We start from the raw sequence: 24577 nt of genomic DNA on the forward strand, positions 1-24577 counted from the left end.
ACACAGCCAGCTGCCTCACAGGTTGTCTCTATGCTCCCTAAGGAATTAAGAAAATGGTGTAGTAGTGATACAATCAGGATAATGGATAGTCTTGACAGGAGACACAGGGATCAGGAATGAGCAAGACTAAAACTGGCTGAATTTTATATTCCAGTACCCTTATTCCTAATTCTACTAGCTAGTGACTAGACACTGACATGCAAACAGGAGAGACTTGCCTCCCTGCCTGAAGAAGGAAAAGCCAGGAAACTTTTTGTTTAAAAAACACCCAATACCCCTATGGAAGGCCTCATTTAGAAAGATACTGTTTCTATATTCTTGCATTGCACCTGGGTTTAACTATTTGTGCTGCTCCAAAATCCTCCAGATTCACACTAGAATTAACACAGAAGAGCCATTTCGAAGTACTGCTACTTCTGGGAGGCTGTGACCTCAAACGTGCGGCTTTAGAAGTAATGTTGGCTGCACAGTTTGCCCATGCCTGGGAGAACTTTTGTGACTATGGTTGGATGCAGTCATCAGAGACTAAACCTGATGCTTCAGGTTAGATAATCTATGGCAGTACTGCAAATTTATGTAGAACAGTACAAGCATCAGCAATGAGTCAGGCTTGGCAAAAACCTGTCTCTTCTGTGAAGAAAAGCCTTGAAAACACTCATTTTAAAAATGTCTTAAGTCAGTTTTTATGATCTCTCAGGTTTTCTTGTTTGTTATTAGAAGTCTATAATGTTCCTGTCTTTGTTCTATTATGGCTTTGCAGAGACTGAGCTAGACTTGACTGTAACCTTCACACACATCAAAAGATATTTACTGACCCATACTGAAAAGAAGGGGACAGTATTTTCCTGAAGAAACAGTACTCCTGTAGTCCAGTGTATGGACAAAAGGTGTGCAATATTTATGGCACGAGAACACAGTTTGTTAATAGTGCCAAGTTAGTTCTGACAGTGTATAGGAAGTGGCCTGACTGAAGGACTTTTTCCAGTCAGACAGGAATTTACAGTCACCAACTTATTCACATTTTATCATGCAAACTGTAGGCAGCGTAACAGCCCAACTGATAGCAACACAAAAAAATGAATGAAGTAGAATTATTTTTTCAGTTGAATTGCCTGTACCTTCAATTGATTTAATTCTAAATGTCTTCACTGTAACAGCCCTTTCATGTTTAAAGAAAGCATAGAAAACCCCCAGCTGATATATTTTTGAAAACTATGCTCTTAGAGGTGCCAGAAAAGGGATCTTTATATAAATTGGAGTCGAACTCCACAAGGATTGGAGTGTACAACATTACAGAACTTGTAGGTAAAGGTATCTTCTTCTAAAATCAAATTCACTCAAGGAATTCTAACTTAACCCCCACTATTGTAAGGAAAACAGTCTATTTTTAAGAGATTGCAAAGAAACGTTTACTGAACATTCATTTGAACTCTAACAAAATAATTAAAAGTAGAATAATTCCCTCTTTTCTTTCCCCATCTACCTCTTGTAAGAGAAAACTTCTGTAAAATTTGCACCAATAAATTAATATTCAAGTTTTAATTTGAAGGAAATTAGGAGATTTTTAAACAAAATAAAACATAAGTATTAAAGCATCTAATTTACAAGATCTGTTCCAGCAAGTTTACTTTAAAATTAGAATGGAAATGTCTTTGAAAAAGACAACTCTCTGAGAGAACCACATTTAAAATGTGTTAAGAAATATTAGTTTTATTTAACCAGTTTTCACAGCTGAATATTTATTCTATAAAAACTTTACAGATTGTACAGTTTATATATAGTTCAAACTACTAGAACAAAGAAGTAGGTCCCACAGATGCAAAAATACTGTACCAATCCAAGGTAAAGGCAGATTTACACACTGTACAGCTCTCCACTGGGAAGGGGAGGTGGGTCAGTTCCAAGTAAAAAGTTCAAAACTGTACAAAAATAAGGTTTGATTTCTTTTTCATTCTTCATAATACATTCAATAAGATTGCAAGCACAGATACCCAAGTAATAATAGATATCTGCAGTCAGGAATCAATAACCACTCCTGAAAGGAATGCAAAATAGATCTATTTACACAGGGCACTCTTTTACACCATACTGCATATAGTGTATATTTCAAATAATAAAAAAGCATAGACAAAGAACATTAAACATCTAATATAAGGTAGTTTTTTTTTTTTTAAAGAGGTTTTTTTTTTTTTTACTTAATAGTGTGCCAAAAGAGTTTTAACTTATTAAATAATATATTCTAAGTGAACCTAAAATTTATGAACATAAAATGCATTTTTGGTGTAATACATCAATTAAACCAGCAAATAGGAAAAAAAGAACCAAAAACAAAACCCAAACTGTATATAAAGTAGTATTTTCACCCAGCAACAGAAGCACTTACGTAGTTATTTAAAAAAAAAACCAACCAAAATAAACAAACAAAAAAACCAAACAAAAAAAGAACAACCCAGAGAGGATTTTTAAAAACCCACTAAAACTAACTTATAACTTAGGATATTCATACATAAGATATTCAGTGATTCACTAATACTGCAAAACAAGCTTTTGTGTTGGTTTTGTTTTCCTTCCCCCTTCCATTTCCCTCTAGCTCTCCCTCATTCCCTTTCCCTAAGAGACAGTGGTTTCTTCATGCTTTCTGGGTAAGAATCAGACATATTCCTGCCCCTTCCTCCCAGCCCTCTATACCTCCTCCCCAAAAAATAACAGAGTGTTTCCTTAGCATTAATCCTGAGCACACTCTCTTTTTGGGGTATGTGTGATTTAAGCATAGTAGGGTTTAGTTGCCCTAAAATTTTAGAATGTTCCATGACTTGAGGTATTTCAACCTTCTTCTGAGACAGTGCCTTTTCTTTAAGCTGACTCGTTGGACAGAGAAAGCAAGGGCTGGCTAATACCCGTTTCAATTCTGTATTCTCATGAAAAAGAAAAGCATTATTCCAGACTTCCCTGCCACACAGAAAATAATGCAACACCATTCACTTTTTAATTCATTCTCTATTTGATACAGTACTAGCCAAAGATAACAAAAACTAGAGCTTTTAAAGAGATGTTTGGTAGTGCACTCTATTGTTTTTTAGCTTGTGTGTGTCTACATACACACTCTCACACATATTACATTTATATATATATATAAAAGACATATATAGATACATGCACACACATACACTTGTGTGTGTATATATCTGCATGTAACAATCAGGGAGAAAGGAGTTTTGTTCAAATTTAAGTGATACAGTACTTTTAAACCCCTTGACAATAAAAGGGGAGGGGGTGTGTGTCCACTCCTGTTCCCAAGCTGAGCAAGGGGTTAGTTTATATAAGGTTTTTTTAAATGGGCATATTTTGCTTGCCCTGATGTCCAAGAAATACAATTCCAGTGTCAATGGGCATCTCATCAGAATTCATCAATTCTGTTCTGCAGATATTTTAACATTGAGTCCATCCCTTGTGCTGAGCCCCAGATTTTCTTCAAAACTTCACACTCCTTTTCGTTTGCTTGTTCCAAGTCCACCTTCATGATGTTACGTACTAAAGCTTTGGATTCTTCAAGTACCTAGGCCAGAATTAAAAAAAGGGGGAGTTGGGTTAGTACTGCCTAAGCACTGAGCACCACATGTGCTTCTATGGGTGGATAACAGGCTTATATGGATGAATCCTGAATCTGATTATCAACTTAAGCTTATCAATTCATGGACATACTATGACTGTAAGAAATGTTTCTCATAGTCATCTTTCTTCTAGCATCACACAAAATTTCCTTTACCTTATACCAGTACAATTTAAAAGTGCATGAAAGTGTGAAAATAATGAAAATCATAAAATAACTATGAAAAAAAGCCATGGTTTTACAACTACAGAAAAATGCAAGACCTTATTGGTGAAGGCTAATCATAATACTATTATCCCAAACTGCTCTAATAACTGGGCCAATCTTGATTTCTCGAGCACTTAAAATGCACTGAAAAAAAAATCTCATTTGTTTGTTCTGTTTAGAAAACGAATAATTTGCTTTTAAAATCCAAATTTTCTAATGCACAGAACAGTTAGTTTGTGCTGCACCTTTTCTTGTAAGAAAGTTAAAATTACCACCATTTGATACTATCTTGTGCAACTGCCACACAACCACTGTGCTTTACTCATAAAACTAAGTCCAGCATAATGTCAAAGACTGTATTATTTTTCCTTGGTAACTTACATTACAATTCAAGCTAACTCAAGATTGCTGTGTTTCTCTGCAGGTGTTGGGGCAACTGTTTATATTGTCAATTAGACTAAGCTGGACTTCAGCAACTCTGTTAATACCAAATTATATTGTAAAAATCCAAGGCTGCTTTATGTTCCTTATCATATGCCACAGTACACTGTAGTTAAGAAGAGTCAGATAGAAACTTTAAAAAGAACCCTAAAAAACCCCAAACGAGAAAGATACACAAAAATTTGTCAAAAGCCACTGCTGTACTATAATGCAGTCCTTGTTTCATGAAAAGGCTCGCTTTTTTTTTAAGGACAAAAAGATGCAGTCTAATACTACTTAGACTAATTCTTATTCATCTAATCACAAAAATACAAGAAGATAAAGGAAACTTACAACTGAATTACATGTGACAAGTTCTTTAATTCGAACCATTACTTCCTGTGTGAATGTTCCCGGCCAGAACACTTGGGAGACGAGTCCTTTGGCACAAGCTTCCTGCGCTGTCAACTTCCTTCCACTGAACAACATTTCATTGGCCTGAAGGGATAAAAAGTTACTTCTGGTATGAAATGTAATGAGACAAAACTCATCAAAGGAAAAATGTTCAAAACAAATAAGAAAAATGCGTGCACTCTTTGAAATAGTTTTATTACAGCTCTTCCAAATTTTAATTAAACAAAGAAAAATACTGGCCTACAGCTGGTTGGTCTATGTTGTTGACTAGTACCAGGGCAGTAGTTATTGAAATGTGGATGTCTATGATTAAGGGTTAAGTGTGAAAATGTCTTTTGTCATTTCCTGGCTGTGAATGTTTGTCAGCTCTGGCTTTCTTGCAGTATTGCTGACTTGGTTATCTGTTTATGTGGGAATAGATCATAATGCCTGGCAAATTTGTACAACAGCACTGAATACATCATCTTACCCTTTATAATGATGTATTCCAATTTCTGACCAAATTCATAGAAAGTAAACATTCACATTTTCTTCAAGAGTCCAATACTGAACTCATAAATCCTTTCAGAATCTGATATAGTAGTCTTATTAAAAACCCCCAGTATTTAAAAGAACTTGCACATGGTTTAAAGGTACAGAATCATGTACTATATTCTATGCAACAAGATGCTCTCTCTAGTTCTGTAAATGTTTTTGATTTGTAATTATCATGCACTTCACTATTTACCAATTTCCCCATTAAAGCTTTGTCCTACAACCACTTTAATTTTAGCATTAGTGAAGTTTCTTATACAGTTAAATTTTGTTTGCAGTGACATTTGCATGAAAACAGCCAGTGGAAATTAAAAAGTCAGAGTAATAGCCAACCTCAAAAAAAAAAAAATCAGTATTATTGATTCTTAATGACTTATTCCCACTGAAAAATACAACAAACCCATTATTGCCTCTTGAAATATAGGAAATAAGGCTGTTCTGAAACACAAACCTGACAGGTGTAACACTTTTGAGGGAAAAATTCTGAGTTTTTAAATGTTTTCTAATACAGGAAATTTTGGTAATTATTTCAGCAACTTTGATTTCAGGCTCTCAAATAATTATTAATTTCAGCAACTTTGATTTAAGGTTGTCAAATAATTAATTATTAACTTAATAAATAATTATTTACTGTAGTACCACGTTCCTGGTATTGCCATTTTACACATGAAGCAATTTGGAAACTCTGCAGTCTCTTATTAGTTCCTTTGTAATGAAATACAAAGTCTGGGTTCTACTGGCAGTTTGCTTCCTGACTGCCAGTCCATTAGGAATGCAAGAAAAACCCAACCAGTTTCCTAGCACATTTTACTTTGATTTTACCATCAGCACATCTTTCACAGTTACTATGGAAAGCTGTGATTCACATATATTAGTTTATGAAAACCTGAATCTCTTGCACTATGATCAAATTCTATACCTTATAGTTCTACCTTCTGTGAACACAAAATCAAAAACACAAGGTTCATTAACCATTCTTTCTCATTTTCCAGAATGTGTGTGAATAGTAATAACCTGAAATACTAGCTAAAAATCAGAGATGTACACATGGTTGTCTAAAAAAGGAATCCTTTTTCCTATGCAGTTGGGGAAAAAGCATTCTTCCAAAATAATTCAAAAAACCACAACATTTCTATGAAAGATCAAAATGTGAAGTCAATCTAACTAGTAGCTAGGAAAGGCAAACATTTAAGCCAGGTGGTCGGGTCTACATTTATCTTCACATGTATTTTTGCAAGGATAAAAATGAATGCTAGAAAACCATTCTTCCCCTACAACTTAGTTGCAACCACTGAGTTCTCCTGTACATGAAACACCATAAGCAAGAAGGGTGCAGTTATCTTATTTATGCCAGCTGTAACACAGCATTAGCATAAAGTCTCACAAGAAATGAGCATTCCCATTAATGTTCTCACTTGACAGGTTTTGAAGGGAAATGTCTTGCTCTGGCATCTCCACTTTTGATCTATACACAACATATGCCGGAGACCCACTGCTGAACAAGCTTTAATCGTAATCATGCTTTGTACTTGCCGTAAAAATTAACACACTCGGTGGTGACTTTCCAAGAAATACACTACAGCAATAGAAATGAGGATGATAAAAATACTTCACTAATATAGGATTCTCATTAGCAACCTTCATTTTCTACTTTGAGTAGAAAATGTCTCCTTCCATAGAGGAACTTCACTGGGACTCTCTTCCAGTGAGGGCTTTGAGGCTCACCAGGGTCCTGCTGTGCAAGCCCACAGGCACCAGGGGCCATGGAGCATTTCAGCTCTCTTGCACTATGATCAGGAGGCAGCTGGCCTCTGAACCACCCTAGATCCTGGCTGTGATGTGGACTACAGGCACTATGGAAACGTGTATCCCTCGTGACTGACAGAAAAGCATAAGAAATACTGCCATGTGTGCTGGGGATAGGCAGGGAAACCCAGTGTGTGATGTGTGATCACACAGCTCCTGTGCTTTCTATCTCAGACCAGACAACCAGAGAAAGAACTCCATGGCAAATACACAGTAACATCTCCCCATACAGACATCACCTTAATGTCTATTACAGATTATTTACAAAACTCAGAAGTCAAGTTTAAGAACACTTCTAAAATTCTTGGTGTTTCTAAGATGGTATCAGTTTTGAATCCTAAAGTTTGGGCTTCAAATTTCTTGTAATGAGCCCACAGCTGAAAATGTTTGTGAAAAAAGAAACTCATCCATGACATACACACCTGCTCACCCACAGAAGGTGAGTGACCCCACAGGGAAGATATTTCCAGCAATCTTGCAAGGGAAGATTTTTACATAGCTGCAGCTAACAACATTGCATTGTAAGCCTGGCTTAACAACAGTTAGGGGTGGCACTACTGCTGCTGAATTGATACATTTGTAGGAAATGTTATGATGCATACAGAGGCCTTAATTCTTTGTTTTGTATACTTTTTTCCCCTGAATGTTTTGCATTTCACTCATAACATCTTCCTGCTGACTTTGCTCTCTCTCTCTTTTACAGACAAAAAGCATGCCTCTTTATCAAAGTCTTCAGTATGGATTCTGAACATATTTCATGAAATGTGCTGAGTAAAGTTCAGCTTTGTCCCACTGACACACTGCTATGCTGCAGAGAGCCAAGGATAGTAAAAAACCAGTGGATTTCTTTCCCTTTTTTCACTGATCATTATGGAATTGTTACCACTGGAAGCTTTCAATTTAAATCTTTATATTTAAGAATGAGAGCATTCACAAACACACATGAAAGAGTACACTAGGGAAGAGCTCATGTTTTTTGTACAACTTCTAAAGAAATGAAAAGTAACAACCACAAGTCTTTAAAGGACAAGGATGGATGGAATGGATGGATGAATAGATGGATGGCCAAATAAAAAGGGAAAGGAACAATCAGTAGTTTGAAACATGCTAAGATATTAAAGATATTCTTATAACTGTTAATCTATTTTAGTTACCTTTTCTGTTCTCTTCTAATAACTAAATCCAGACATGACACAATTAGCTATTAGATCTTCTAAAACTGGTCTTTTAATATATTGAAATGCATATTTTTAAATTAATAAATACCTACAGTGAAAAAAATGGCTTTTATAATAAACAGCAATTTTGGAAAAAAGGTGTGTGGCCACAAGCACTTGTTTCACACTGTCCAAACTGGAATGGGATGTAGGTCTAAATTTTCAAAGAACACAGCTTGAAAAACCACTAAGCAACTGAAAACAACGTAGGTAAGAGATTCTTAAATAGTTTTTTATTAAGAGTGCATGGAAGCCAAAATACTTATTTGCATACTGGCAAAAGACTGCTTCTGGCTGGTGCCACAGCGCTGTGCAGTGCAGTGACACCGAGTGTCACACTGGTGCTGTGCTGAATGCAAGACACCCACGGCTGCTCCTCACGAGGCACAGCAGGGGAGGTGTGTCTTGGTACACAGGACATCACCCTTCTGACACCATTAGGGCCAAAGGTGGGATTAAGCCCCGTGCCTGCTTTCTGTTCCGTGCATGCAGGTGCAGACTAAGTTGCAAGAGCATGGAGCAGAAAAGCTATAAAGGGTGGCCTCTCATGAAAGGTTTTCATGAGAAAAAGAAAAAAATTAAGAAAAAGACAACATAGCAAGGCAAAAAGTCTTGAAATCACACTGGATAAATTATCACAACTGAATTGTGAAGCTGCCAGCCCCTACCCTGCAAGCTACTTACAGAAGCCAGGCCCATTATCCGAGGGAATGTAAGGGATGAACATCCATCTGGACTTTGTCCAAAAGTAGTGTATGGTGTCTGAAACCAAGCCTTCTCGTTGGCCCAAACCACGTCACACAGAGGCAATATAGATGCTCCAAGTCCAATGGCTGGGCCATTTACTGCTACAATGATAGGCTTCTTAAACTGAATAAAAGTATTCACAAAATTCCTGAAGAGAAACAGAAACATGTGCTCACTACATATATCGAGAGTGTAAAATACACCAGCCCTTGAAAACTCCATAATAATTCATCTCCACAATAACATCACTTTCAAACCCAACCTGATAACCTTCCACAATGAGGTGGTCATTTGGCGGATGAGGGGAGAGGGGTGGATATCATCTACACAGTTCAGAGTGAGGCTTTCAGCACTGTCTCTCATAAGAGTTTCCTAGTCAAGCTGTTGAGGTATGAGCTGGATGAGCAGACAGTGAGGTGGGCTGAAAAATGTCTGAATGGCTGGCCCGGAGGGTGGTGACTCACAGCACAGGCCAGTAATTTAAGTGTTGCACCCCTCAGGGTCAGTGATGGCTCCAGCACTGTTCAACAGCTTCCCTGATGATTTGATTGATGGCACAGAGCGTATCCTCAGCAAGTCTGGTCAGGATACAAAACCAGGCTGATACACCAGAGGATTGTGCTGCCATCCAGAGGGACCTTGGCAGGCTGGAGAAATGAGCTGACAGGAACCTCCCAAAGCTCAATAAAAGGAAGTGCAAAGCACTGTGCCTGGGGAGGAACAACCCCAGGCACCAATGTATGCTGGAAGCCAAGCCGCAAAGCAGCTTGGCAGAAATTGAGCTGGGGTTCCCAGTGGACACCAAGCTGAACTTGAGGCAGCAGTGTGCCTTTGTGGCAAAGCAGGCCAGTGGTATCCTGTGCTGCTCTAGGAGGAATGTTGTCTGGAGGTTGTAGGAGTCAATCCTGCCCCTCTGCTCACCCCTAGTGTCCTTATGGGCTCCTCAGTGAAGGAGACACTCCAGATGGTCTAGCAAAGGGCCATCAAGGTGACCCAGGGACTGAGTGAGCTGGGCCTGTTCAGCCCAGCTCTCCTCAGGGAGATGTCATCAATGTGTGTAAGTACCTGAAAGGCGATGCAAAGAGAACAGAGCCAGGCTCTTTTCAGTGGTGACTATTGAAGCAGTGGGCACAAACTGAAACATGGGAGGTTCCCTCTGAACACTAGGAAACCCTTTCTTACTGTGAGGGTGACCAAACAAGCAGCCAGCAAGGTCATGGACTCTGAGTCTTGGGAGATATTAAAAAAAAACAGGAAATGGTCCTGGCCAACCTGCTCTAGGTGACCTTGCTTGAGCAGGATGAACAAGATGACCTGCAAACGTCCCTTCCAACCTCAGCCATCTTCTGATTCTGTAAAAGCCTGGCATTGCTCCCAGCTCAACACATCACCATAGTTGAGCAGGTGCAGATTTAACACCCCCCTACAAGCATCAGCTGATAAGGCACTTTTGGTACATTCATGTGCCTCACAGCTCTCCCAGATATGTCTGCAGCCTTTCTTCACCTCTGGGCACCACAACTGTGGCACAGCCCTGCCTGGTCCTCACATATAGCATTGGTGTAAGGTATTTACCTGTGTTTTTATTTACCTAAAAGCCTAGCATTGCTCCCAGCTCAACACATCACCATAGTTGAGCAGGTGCAGATTTAACACCCCCCTACAAGCATCAGCTGATAAGGCACTTTTGGTACATTCATGTGCCTCACAGCTCTCCCAGATATGTCTGCAGCCTTTCTTCACCTCTGGGCACCACAACTGTGGCACAGCCCTGCCTGGTCCTCACATATAGCATTGGTGTAAGGTATTTACCTGTGTTTTTAAGTGACAGCAATAAGGTATAAATGAAGACAGGCAAAGCATTAATGATTTTCCACGAGGAGCTTTTCTTAACAAATAAATCTGCTTTTTAAAATGATGTACAAACATATATAGTAGAGATCTGTTACCACATATCACACACCTGTAAACTTCTCCTCCTCATCTCCCTTCTTTTGGTTGGTAATAATACTCTGGGTCCTACGCTATTAAGTGACATATGCATATTCTCACCCTCATTGCCAACAAAATTGACAATTCATTCCAGTACCCACAAAAAATGGATGCTTCTCTGTTCTCAAACAGTAATGCCTCCAAGAGCTTCTTAGGAAAAAACAGTCATGTGTGTATGAATACATACACAGGTGATTTTAAAAGTTTGCTCCCTGTGTTACATATTTTCATATTTCTGCAAAACAGGACAATTTTACTATATTGCATTCAGCACTAAAGGTTATCACACTGCTTCTTACCTCATTCTAATGAACCGAAATAGCTAAATACAAAAAAACCCCAAAAAAACAAAACCCAAACCTGGAACCATCTCATGCAAGTCATCATACAAACATCCCATCCAGAGACTTAAGTTAATTTTAATCATGTCTGAATATCCCAGAGACAACCATCTACCACATGAAAAATACCTTATTTGAAAGGAAGGGGGTGTGTTCATAGGTCTTTTAAGTTACCTTTGCCCATTTTATTAACAATGAATATTAGGTGAAAAATCAAGTTTCTGGAAGGGCCCAAATTAAAATAGTGCTAGAAGCTCAGTGCTAGGAGCTTCTGGCCACATCTGAAGTCACTGCATGAGCAATTTTTACATGAAATGACTGAAGAATTTCCTTTGATCAAAACAACTATGATCATATTTATGAATCAACTGTTCCTCCAATGAAACAGGATTTACATGTCCACGGCCTTTTTTTAGAAACATGACCATTGATAACAACAACAGAAGACAGGGCTCGAAAGAATATAGATACTGTGGAAGCATGCAAGAGACAAGGACCTCAAAACCAGTGCTCAAATGGTAGGTACTTTTTGTACTGTTAAAACATGTCTCCAAGATCGATACTTTTTTCCCGTACATTTCCTTCTACTTAGTAGTAGTTCAGCTTATTTTGTTCAAATGTTAGGTTTGGTACGTAGTGTTGGGATGATGATCACCAGTATTAGTCTACTCCTCTAAAATATCCATCATTCCACTGCTCTGAACGTACTACATCAATTTACTCATTCAATACACATCTTGAATTTTGGTGTATTGAATTTGTTTTCCTGAAACCCTATGGCTATTGGAGTATTTTAATATTGGTTTTAACTGGAGGAGTATTACAATACTCCCAGTATTCACAGTTAGATTTTAAAATTAAAAATGCATGAAATGACAACCCAAATAGAAAGGCACAGGGAGCATAAAGAAGTGCTGCACGCTATAATGTAACAGGTAAATGTCTGAGATCTTTTTGAATAAGAGGTTTTTGAAATAAAGATAGAACAAGCCAGGCCACACGATGAAGAACACCCACCAGATGACTGAAGATAATCATACATACCTAATAGCTTCTGCCATCTTAGTGCTTTCCTTTTTTCTATCATCTGTTAAACGTCGTATAAAATAAATAAAATCAAGACCACAGCAGAAAATGCTACCAACTGCACTGAACAGCACAAGTTTACTGTCATCTGCAGCTGCTGTGTTCAGTGCACTTTGGACTTCCTTCATTACCTGAAAAATAAAAATTTCATAAGAATAATTTTAATCCATCATTACAAAGTAGCATGTTGTTCTTTTCCCTTCCTCCCCCCATGAGACCCTTCAACATCTTTAATTTTTCCTTAGGATCCACTCAACCATCATATTAGAAAAGTTAACTTTCTTCATTATCCAAAAAAAAGGAAGTTAACGTATTAGAAGCTTTGCATTTCAAAAATGTAATTAGACAAAGATAATTAAATCATTAAGGAAAGATCTATTAGATGTAATCTGTAACTAAAGCATTCATTCAGCATTTCTGTAATTTGGACAGCAGATGGCATATGCAACCAGTACAGAAAAAAAAAGAACCTTAATTGAGGCTAAATCTTTTTTCAAGTTGCACTTTGTAAATCACTGCACATCTTAAAAAAGCCAATACACATCAACGTGGTCAGATAAGAGTTCTTAAATGCAAATGAATTACACACAAAGTCAACTGTACATATAACATCTCGCAAGTAAGAACCTGTATCATGTTTTATGTACATTTGTGCCTGAATAACAGGCAGAAATGAGGCAAGTACTTCAAATCCCCTTCCCCTCCCAAAATCAGAATTGTTCTGACCTCTGGATTTAATGAATTATTTTCAGATGATTTCGTTGATAGCAAAATGTGTGTGAATCCATCTTGTTTCCTGACAACAATGTCTCTGTACCGGTACGCGCTCTCCGTTTGTCTCACACTGAAACGTAGCCTTTTATCAAATGGTTGATCCCTCCTGTCATCAATGAACCTTCGTTTGCTGGCTGTCACTCCTGCTACAGATGTCTGGATATTGGTTGTACCATTGGCTGCTAATGCTTCCATAAAGGTGGGTGTACCTGGAAATAGTTTAAACAAGAATAATTACGTTTGATTAGCATCTCAAAATCCCTACTAAACACATGAAAACATGCAACTCATATAGAACACACAGTAAACATGACACTCAGTCCCCTGGAAGTTACTGAAATAGACACTGTGCACAGTGCAGAATTGAAGTGACAAAGGGATTTGAGAAATTAATTTTATGATTTTGAGAATATACATTTAGAACAAGCCAAACAGACCAACTGTCATATACAACAGGGGGAGAAAAGTATATTTAAGGTTCCTAATACCAACACACTTCAGTAGGTTAACAGTCTGCTTTCTCCCTTTCCAACATTTTAAAGTCATTTAACAGCATCAACATTGCTAAGACAAAGCAAAAGCCTTTTGTTTCAAACATCAGAAGTTATTGTAAAGAAGAAAAAGACACTTAGAAGAAACCAAATGAAGAACTTGATTGACAAGACCATAAAAAGTATAATAGTCTTTAAAGAAAAATGGAAATGAAGAAATACAGACTATCCTTCTTTGAGAGGATCACAAGACCCATGCAGTGGGGGATATTTTAATGGATTCATAGACAATGAGATCTTCTCATGTTAAACATTTTTTGCTATTGGAATTGGCAAATAGACAATTAAGTTTTGCTGGTCTTGTTCCCAGTCCCTTACACAGAGAGAGTTTGAAGGCATACAAGTAAACAGGCCATTCCTCATGTCACAGAAGGGACAGGTTTTTCTGTAGTCCTCATTAGAAACATAATACCAAATAATTACCATTCATTAGAGAAAACAGGAGAACATACTGGATCTATAATGCATGTTTAGGCCTCCATGCGAAATCTTCACAGAATTTGTCATACTAAAGTAATGGAGTGTGCATAGGACAGGAGGGTTAAAAATATTGGGAAGGTGTGTTAGAGTCCAAGACAGTAAAGTTTTGAAAGACTTTTCTTGAAAATTGAGCTCTGAGACTAAAATCTTCTGGGAAAGCCACTGCCCATATCTCACGAATGGGTACTTCAGAACATCATGCATACGATGTCTTAAGAAGTAGAGTTATACCCTGTATAAGTAAGCTATTAATTAAATATTATTGTAATTTGTCATACCTTTCTGAAAAAGTTATATTTTAAAATTAAATTATTTCAAATTTTAACTACAACATATTTCAAATACTTGTGGGCCCAATGAAGACTTTAAAGAGGCTCACTTAAGTAACACGAATATCCAATATCTCGATATTTCCACTGTATTCAAGTGCTGCTTACTTTGACACATATGAAGTATGAGAGACACAATAAGAAAAGATACTAAATTTAATTAAAATTTAGAACATTATACATTTTCCTACTTATATTGCAGAGACTGTCTCTGGATATAAATGAAGTTTTTATATCAAATATTTTAAAATAAATATTTTATTATTAATACTTTATGATTAATGAGGCAAGTTGTCTATTTAAGGATCTATACAATAAAAAGATTTTATTCTACTTTTTAAGGTCTTCCTTGTTGTATTAGTGATTTAATCCTCTCACCATCTCACTTTTTGTGAAGAAATTAAAGACAACTCAGAATTTTTTAGTTGTTTAAAGTGAAGAGTAAGAAACTGTATTCAGTTTGTGATCAGTTTTAGAGACAAAGATGAACAAAATGAAACGGAAAATGACTATATTGTCACAAAAATGTCACATTTATTCCCAAATTTTCTATGGCTTATAGAATTCTTTTTTCATTTCAGTAGAATAAATAAAAAATCGGTGTATACTAAATATTAATTTGATGAGGAATGCTTTCAATTTTTTCCCCCTGTAAACCATATTATGGCAATTACATTCCTTTAAAAGAATTCTCTTCAAAGGGAATTTGCAGGAACACCAATGTTGCCCCATATTTCATTAGGAACACAAGATGAAAAGGTATCACTGGCTTGGTTTTCCATAGGAAATGTAAATTTAAACAACTGAAATCGCCTCTGATTTTTAAGCCCTGATCAAAGTTTTTTACGTCTTTTGTCCTAGCCATAGTAAAAAATGTGGAGAACTGGGAGAGCAGCACAGACCAGACTAAGCCAAAACAAGGAGTCAGTAAACTTGTGCAAGACCTTTGAGCCTGTATTTTCCCACGACTCATACTTCCAAAGACATACGCAAATACCAGAAAATTACTTTTGAGATGCAAGAGGCAATGATTATATACTTTGAGAGACAAAACTTCTGGCAACAGAGATCAAGATGTAAACACCACAGGCCAATTTTTGTGCTTACTGAACTAGCAAGAGACCTTCTGATTTATTATATAAACCCTGTCTACACTTATCAATAGTTGGGAGTTTCAAACCACAAGCAAGGGACAGCTGCAATTCAGAGGAAGAAGTCTCCTCTTTCCAATCATGTAAACACACTTCTAGGATACTTAGACTGGAATAAAAAATCTGTCAGCTTTAGAAACCGTAACTCTGCACAGGGAGACTCAGCCAGCCAGCACAGATCAGAAAACGGCACTGAAAGAGTTAAAACATGTTTGTTAATGTTTGTCATTACCAGTGGAAGTTTGGGACCCTGTATACCTGACAGCACAGGGCCTATTTCTCTTGGCATTTGGTCCTTGGAAGCGAAGAGACAACTCAGAGACATAAAGCAATACTTCATTTGTAAGTACACAGGCAAAGGTGGTTTTGCTGCTCAGTCTTGAACACGCGTCGCAGCAAATAGGGACAAAAATAAAAAAGTGCAATTGAGAGTTAACTGTATTGGCATAGATTTCCTCACATGAAAACTTTGCATTAAGGTTATTTATCTTCAGGATAATTACAACTATATTTTAATATTTTAAAATAGCGTTTTGTAACAAACCAGAAGCAGTTCTGCATTTTGAGACATTAATGGAGATGGTATATCACAGATAAAACATCACAGCTCTCTCCTTTCAAACTGAGCTTCCAAAAATAAGTAAGGACTTGGAAGAAAGGCAGTTTACCCTGAATATTGTCAACTAATGAAGAACTGTTTGTTTAAGGCATAAAAAACCAGCTTATAGTTATATAAAAACCTTTCCACCTGCAAACTGTTAACAATGTGATCTCAGAGCTGAAGACAGTACTACTACTGGACAAAGCCAAAGCTTCACTATACAGATGCAAAAGGAAGTTAAGAGGACTACTTTGTCTTGCAGCTGCTGACCAAAACCTCGTAACAGTCAGCAATTTCATGCAACTGCCCTCGGAGGGAAAAAAACTAAAGCTATGAGCAACAGATAAGAAAGGAACTGGTCTTATCCAAAGGAAGACAGACACAAAACACTGGTTGGTTTTGGAAAAGGGGCATCACAAAGATGTTTTTGTTAAAAACAAAACAAGTTACACTCAACTTCACAACAATCCAAAATTAAAATCCTGAGCACCTCTCAAAGATATTCATGCCTTACTATTACTGGGAAGTTCAGTTTAGCTTACATAGCAAACCTTGAATACAAATACTCCCCTCCCTGCAACAATACTGGGACACATCCAAAGAGATGTTCTAAAACCAGCCAAGCTTTTTTTGCATGCTTCTTTGGGTACACGTGTTGGTGCTCTTAATTCAAAGGTTTGACTGAGAGAGTATGCTGTTTCTGAAAGGCTTAGCACAGATGCCTAAGGAACAAGCACAAGAACATGGGAGGTGTGAACAATACTGTCTGAGTATTTTCTTTAACTGCAGCCACTAGATACTTAGCAATTACAAAAATTTGCATGCCCAGAATCATAGGCTGCTCCAAACCCCATGTAATTAAATTCTTCTTCCCCATGGGATTGTCCAATTTACTTTTGAAACCACTATGGGTTTGTCTTCCAAAGATTCTCTTGGCGGCAAGTTCTGGAACATACATGTTGGCTTTCTTCATCCCTTTCATCACAGCCCTTTCTCCAGATTGACTAGCACCAACCTTATTTCCCTTTCCTTCTTCCAGAGGCCAGTCCAAGGCTGCCATTCTTCTCCATGCTTCTTCCTCTTCTACTAACTCTTGGAACAGGGCTCAAAATGGGACACAATATTCAATATGGGGTTTGTTTTTTTTTTTTAACTACCACTGAACAGATGCTTGCAGAAAACCACCCAAAACAAACCCAATGCCCTTTTCCTGAGCAGCAACATATAGCCAGGAATCAGTTACTGTTTTATGTTTTTCTATAGGCACAGTTTGGTATGTAAGCCTGTTTCGTCCCCATCCTCAATGCCTGGCATCCATCTGCACTCAAAGTCAGCTCTCATTTTAATCATGAAATCACTTAGTATTTTCAAAGAAGCCTGCAGAGTTCACAAGGAGCTTCAGGAACTCTCATGTCTTTCCTGTACCATCCTGCACCACTTATGTCCTTTCCTACACTGAGTGATGAAGGGGTTAATGAGAAGCATCCCACTTAAATAAGCAAATGAACAAACACCAGCAGCAGCAATGTCTTAAAGTGTTAACTGCGAAAATAAAACTGCAACTGTAACTGACTACAACTCAAGTACCAGACAGGGAACAATATGATCTGGAAAACTGATTGAAAAAACAACTTGAATTTTCAATGAAAAAAAAAAAAATTATTTAAAACTGGTGCTAGAAGTAAGTTACATTTTTTCCCTAAGTCCTTTCTACACTTTCACTTTTTCATTGTATCCTGTATATATAATCCACAAGAATTCAACATTAGTTGTCCAGTGCAGGTTGCCTCACATTTAATTTTTGCCTACAAACAGAGGTGTTTTGTTACACGTTCATATGTATTAGCAACCTCTAACTGTAAACACTGTTAAGCTTTTCCAGTCTTAACTCTGCACTACATCAAACATTTCACATGAGACAGGAATTCCAGACAGCGATACCGCAATGCAAACATAATACAGAAGAGTTTCCAGTATTTTTTCCACTTCTTCTTCAGCAATTACACAAAAAATATCTTGGAATTGTAGTGTATTGGCACAGACTAGAGAAACTAAAACTGAGGGTTCTAAACCTCCTATGTATGCGCCTGTGTTTTTGTCTGAATATGCATATTAATAGCATATTTTCAAATCAAACAAAAGTTCCACTTAGTTTGAAACGTCACTATAAATATTTGCAAGAAAAAGAAGTCTCAATTTATTGTACATTTCACCTAAAATGCTGATTTGCTCTGTGTTTCTGAAAGAGGGTTCAGACTGTGCTGGTCACTTACATAAGAAACATGTAACTTCAGTTAATTCCTTCCAGAATATGGTGTTACATTAATACAGAGCACAAACCAACAGTGCAACCAGCAATAAGTTGTGCATATCCCAGCATTAGAATGGGCATCCCCAAAGATGCCTTGAAGGAGATGGGGGGAGCAAAGGACAATATTTCTTCAAATTATAGGCTGATGATCACTGCCATGCCCTGCTGCAGATACCCTCCTCAAAACTCTTACTGTGGGGAGGGAGGGAGTGTTTGAGTGCTGTAACATCATCCTTTCTAAATAAAGTTAACCACCTTTGATTCTGTTTCAATGAAATAGTTATGCAGGGAACCATTAGATGTTCTTCAGCCACGTTCTGTTTTTGCAAATATGTCACATTTCAATACAACAAGGACTGTAGGTTTTAAGAACAGATTAACTGGGAAATTATGATGTTAGAACTTGGTGGAACATCAGCAACAGAAAACTACAACTCAGCAGCAAACAGTTGTGCAGTGGCTGGCAGGTTTGATTGTCAACGTCTACCTTCAACTCCTAAAAAGTCCTTTTCTCATGCTGTTTAATTCCTACTCTTTTCCATGTATTTTGTATAGGTGTTAATTGTAAATGTCACTTGGAAACATTGCTCCTATTAAACCTACATTTCTTACAGGACACTGCTGTTGGGGACAAAATCAACATGAGAAGAGAAACACACACATGTACCCCAGTAATATTTCTCTACTCGATTTTTCAAGTTTTTCCACCTTAAACTAGCTTTTAATCTTGACTGCCATGTCACATTTAGAGTTATATGGTCTACAGCAGCCTTTTCTTCCCCTTGTGTAGATAGTTTTCTCTGTTTCTTTGATTACTTAGAGCATCAAATATATATCTATGTTATTTTAATATATGAGTAGGGCAGCATTACTGGTCATATTGGACTTTAGTAGGTTATAGGCTATTTAATTATTTTTGCTTTTGAATGTCTTTCCTTCTCAGAGCATAAGCATCCATGTGAAGATAAACTCATAATGCCAACCAAAAATGCAACTAATCAGAACATTATATTCTATAACTGGAAGTGGGCAACAATACAAGAGAAAATGGTATTTCTTCACCCTTGAGTTAAACAGGTCTACCTTCTCCTGATGGTTTTATATCATGTAAGTGGAATTAAAAAAAAAATTACATATGTTAAAAAATGGAAATAACAAAACACTAGACCTAAGATTTCTTAAGACCATGCTCATAAAACCAACAAGGATAACATTAATAATACATAAATTGTCAACGTATCTTTTAAGGAGTATGATTAAGTTTTATTGTCTCTGAAGAGGAACTAATGTATTAAGTAAACTTTCCACAGTCTCACAGTGGAAAGAAAATGTCCTCCTCCTAACAAATCCAAAAGGTTTTCCAAATACATCTCCTTTTCTTATTATTTCATCAAAAATAGAGAAACAAACACTCCTCAGGTAAGCAAACTCTCTTTCTCCTATATGATGCATCAAGATAAATTAGAACTGTTCTCCTTTCCCCTTCCACTGCAGCTTTAGCCTCATTTTGGAGTGACTTGTCTTCCACTGAATCTATAGTTAAGATGCTACTAATAAATTGAAAACAGTGCACATGACTGTTCTCACCATTTTAGATGGCTGTAAAAAAAAAAAAACTAAATTAAAAATTTAGGAATTAATTTTAAAATTTAAAGCCTCCTGTATTATTCCAGTCAAGAAATCCCAGCCAGATTTCAGGGTAGCATGCACCAAAGTATTTGATGTGGGAAGCAAGGAGTTAGTTTCATTTCTTTTTTTCACTAATAAGTACAAATAAGAAAAGCCCTTCCCAGGTTCCAGACTTCTTTTTGAGGTCCTTTAATACTGGGAACATTTCATAAGGGAAAACTCTTCTATCTTGATATTTTTGGAGCTGCAGGTTATGATACCCCAGCATTCATTCAAAATGCTCGAAAATTTGAGAGTTAAGCAAGGACATCTCTCGGGGCTCATCTACAGAGGAAAGCTAGTGCAAAATAGGCTAAGGTTTAAACTTGAAGTATACCCAGCCATTTCACACTAACTTCTGAAGTGAACACACTCTATATTAAGAGCACTTCACTGCAATTTAATCCAATCCCCAGAGTGATGTGAAAAATGGCTCTCTTTTTTGTGGGATATCAGTGTCCTAATGTAAGGCTCGTCTAGAACAGATACTGCCAAAAGACATCCCAGTAGTTTCACAAACATATACATGCCATGGTACACATTATATAATGCTTGTAAGGACATTAAAACATTCTAAAATACCTTAGTTAGATTATGAATGAAATTTAAACAGATGGGTATAACACTACACTACTATATTGGCAGAACACTTTCATTTACCTTCTTTTTGAAAACAAATGTGAATACTAATTGACAGGTTCATTCTCATCACATAGACAAGGCTTTCAATACCAGAGTTTGCAAGAGCTCCATTCACAACTGCCCTCCAAAACACTTGGCACTTCAACGCAGAAAAGTAGTAGTCAGAGAAGGCTCAGGACTTTCAGAGGTTCAAGACACTGATGTGCATGTGTTAAACTTTTCAGGGAACCCTGAGATCAGAGTGCTGGGATGAGCATCCCTGCCGGAAAAAAAGCACCTCTGTTTTTATGTATCTACCTCAAGAAGGTACAGGTGTCTTTCCAGCCACTATCTGACGGCTGCTCTTCATAGAAGCTGTCTCACCTCTGTGGGGTATTCAACAAACAAGAGGTTCATTAAGAGGTGGCAAATGAACCTGAAGCCATCTTCCACTACACGAGGGCACAGGGCTGTGTGCCCTAACACCACCAGCTATACTTTATACTTGAGAAACCTGCAATACATAATGTTGCTGGCTGCTACTGACACGGGCAAACTGTTCTGCAGGAGCAGCTGCCTCTTAGCAGAAATTACTGACCTTGGAAGAAATAACTGGGCTGGGGTGGGAAGGGGAAGAGCAAAAGAGGAGTCTGACTTTTCTAAGAGGTTCCCAAAAACATCAAGTGAAAAACTAAACATTGCATTGCTGGGTATTTAGTCCTGAGCCTTGTACTTAAGCAAGAGAATTGCCAACTCCTTGATCACTTCTGATGCCTGAAGGAGCATGGAACAAAAATCAAGAGCTGGGCATTGGCACCAGTGGGAGAATATAGGGTGAAAAGAAGATTAGAGGTCTTGGGGAAGTATAAACACAGCTTTAGGGTCCTCTGAGGAATGGAACATTCAGAAATGCACATGCCAAATAGGTTCTTACTTTTAATTCAGAGGTACTCAATGGAAAGTAGTCTGTACTGAAAAATTAAGGACTGAAGCTAAACAGATTTCCAAAAGACCCTGCTTTTGGGCAGAACACACAACTGATACTTATACCGCATCTGAAGAGGTATTCACAAATTGCTTCTAGAGCAACCTCTACAACTGTGTTCCCATATTTTGGAAAAATAAGCCCACATTAAAAGCACAATGATGAAAAGCATCTTTGGGCATCCCATGCAACAAGTTCTGGATAGTCAGATGCTCTGAACTGAAAAAGTAATTCAGAGTAGTATTACCTTGCCAAATATGCTGTTTTATACTGTTGCAGAGGAATATATTCTAAATACAATCTACTGGCAACAGCTGAAAGGAGGCATGATGGAAAAGAGTAAGTGACAACCTGTGCTTTCAAACTGAATCTGGTCTCTCCTGTCTGTTTTTTGGCTATACTAGCTAGGATCAGCAAATACATGAGGACTTGTCTCAACTGGAGAACTCCTGAAGCATATCCAAAATTATTATTATTACTAAAAAACAAAATACTCCACCAAAACAACAAAACCAAAAAAACCCTCAGAGAAAGTCCTAAAGTCAACAGTAGGAGACTACCAAGAGTAAGATCAGATGCTTTGCTTGAGGAAAAAATATGACATCCTCCCTCAATTAGGCTTTGTCCTGTATTACTGCAGGCAATTACTAGAACACACAGGAGGCATTTGTCTTCACAGCATTTTGCCCCACATCTTGACGCCAGTACAAATGGTATAGGTTCTCCACACGTGGGATTTACAGCAAAGGTCTTGAACATGGCCCCCAGCATAAGGACACAGATCTGCTGGAACAATTCTAGAGGCCCTGGAACAGGTTTCCCAGAGAAGTTGTGGATGCCCTGCCCCTGGAAGAGTTCAAGGCAAGGCTGGATGGGGCTCTCAACAACCTGGTCTACTGGAAGGTGTCCCTGCCCATGGCAGAGGGGATGGAACTGGATGATCTTTAAGATCCCTTCCACCCCAAACCATTCTATGATGATGGCCACAAGTCTAGGGAAAATGCCCATTATAAGAACAAGTTTTCATCAAATTTTGCAATAAAGTGGTAAATAAATAAACCCTCTCCCCCCGCCCCAAAAACATGCCCATGATAAATCACAAGGAAGTAAACCACAGCTGAAGGCGGTGAACAGGGAAGGCATCTCAGCCAGCAGCTGGAAGGGCTGGAGGCAGTGAGCTGCCCTAACACAGCAGGATGGATCACATGTATGGGCTCTATTTGGGTGCATGCTCTTCATATTGCTGAGGAAAGCAGTAAGTGTCTGCGTAAGACCTTAGGCTTTCTACTTCATTGACTCTTGTCATATTTATGAACAAATTATCAAAGGAAAAATCTCACAGACAAAAAACCTGAACTGATAAGTACATAAACCACTAATTAAGTAGTTAACACATGCTGCCATACATAGAAAATTGTTCAGAGCTGCCAAAGTGGCTTCCCTCAGGCTACAAAGCAAGGAATATAGAAGCCAGGATTATTAGTTACAAGTGGTCCCAATCCCCAAAAGCTATTTTTTCCTGTAAGAATCTGCTTTTATTAAGTACTGGATTTTTTTTATTTACAGAAATTATAAGTATCTAGATTAAAATAAAAGTACCAACATTGATACTATTGTTAGACAGAAGATACAGCTAAAGAAGCAATAGAATTAGCATTGTGATATTTAAGTGGGACATATTGTTTCAGTAGCACCAATGTATAAATATGAAACCACAACTTCTAAATTATTACAAAGACTAATACTAGGAGGCTGAAATTTTGATGGGGGAAAAAAAAAAATCAAGAAATTAGGAAGCTGCATCTGTGGCAGAGAAAACAACCAATCAAGAGAAAAGCATGTGGTTTAAGGCAAATTTCCAGACAAGTTTCATAAAAGCCAAACCAGTTAAGGTCTGTCTCAGAGAGTAGGACTTAGCAACTAGTATCAACCCTACCAAAACCAAGGGAGGTTTAGTTAGGTGCCATAATGCCTGTTGCTACACAAAAGCCAAGAACAAAGTGTATCATGTCTGATACTTTAAATCAAAGTATGTAGTGGCCTCAGAGAGAATTTTACAGTTTGTGTAGCTGGCAAGAGGAAAGTACTACTTATTTGACTATTTAGTGATGTAGGCAGGAACACATCTTTTCACAGGAGTCATACTGATGTGTTCACAGCTCAAGAGCAAATTCATAGATTCTTAAATATATCATCGCTGCAAATTCACAAAAGGACTTACATCTACAACCTGTTAATTTGAAAAAGCAGGGAAAAGATAAAAAAGAAATATCCATTTGAATTTTGGCCTTGCAGGTTGTTACAACTCCCACTGCTGCAATTCCAAAGTCCAGCACTGAAGCCTCACGTGTTCAGCAGGAAGTTCATAAAGCTGTGCTCGGACTTATATTTACTAAGACATGGTTCATGGGTGACAGGGTCTGAACATTTTTAGGTACAGTAGATGCCTACAATGCTGAATCTTGCCTTAGGAAATGACCCATTAAGAACACACAGACAAAACAAAAATATCAAGGGGAGTCACTACACAAAAGACAGAAGAATTGCTATTGAGTAAAGCAAAGATCGTGTACACAAAAATAATGGGACTAGTACATAAGCAGCCACAATTGTGAGCTCAATTTTAACTTGGAAACCATTTAAACATGTCATAGATAAGGCAGAATGATAGATGAATTACATGACTGGTTGTTTCCTGAAACCTGCCAGGGACCCACCTGTTCATGTCAGAT

At 37.7% G+C, this 24577-nt stretch overlaps 1 protein-coding gene across 3 annotated transcripts in view; it reads right to left on the reverse strand.

Annotated features, from left to right (window-relative positions):
• Positions 1 to 1683: 1683 nt before the first annotated feature.
• Positions 1684 to 24577, reverse strand: part of CDYL (chromodomain Y like) — a 108877-nt gene continuing 85983 nt past the window's right edge. For 2 of the 3 annotated variants that reach the window (XM_048309959.1, XM_048309955.1), the window contains 5 exons: positions 13101 to 13357; positions 12333 to 12505; positions 8893 to 9103; positions 4592 to 4735; positions 1684 to 3556 (listed from right to left, as the gene is read on the reverse strand). In XM_048309959.1, the coding sequence (XP_048165916.1) occupies positions 3398 to 3556; positions 4592 to 4735; positions 8893 to 9103; positions 12333 to 12505; positions 13101 to 13357 (944 nt within the window). In that variant the 3' untranslated portion in view covers positions 1684 to 3397. Of the gene's footprint in view, positions 3557 to 4591; positions 4736 to 7413; positions 8009 to 8892; positions 9104 to 12332; positions 12506 to 13100; positions 13358 to 24577 lie in introns of those variants that run through there. The other variant, XR_007204889.1, reaches the window with a different exon arrangement.

This window comes from Corvus hawaiiensis, chromosome 1 (genome assembly GCF_020740725.1).
Source record: "Corvus hawaiiensis isolate bCorHaw1 chromosome 1, bCorHaw1.pri.cur, whole genome shotgun sequence".
In the NCBI taxonomy this organism is placed as follows: Eukaryota; Metazoa; Chordata; class Aves; order Passeriformes; family Corvidae; genus Corvus; species Corvus hawaiiensis.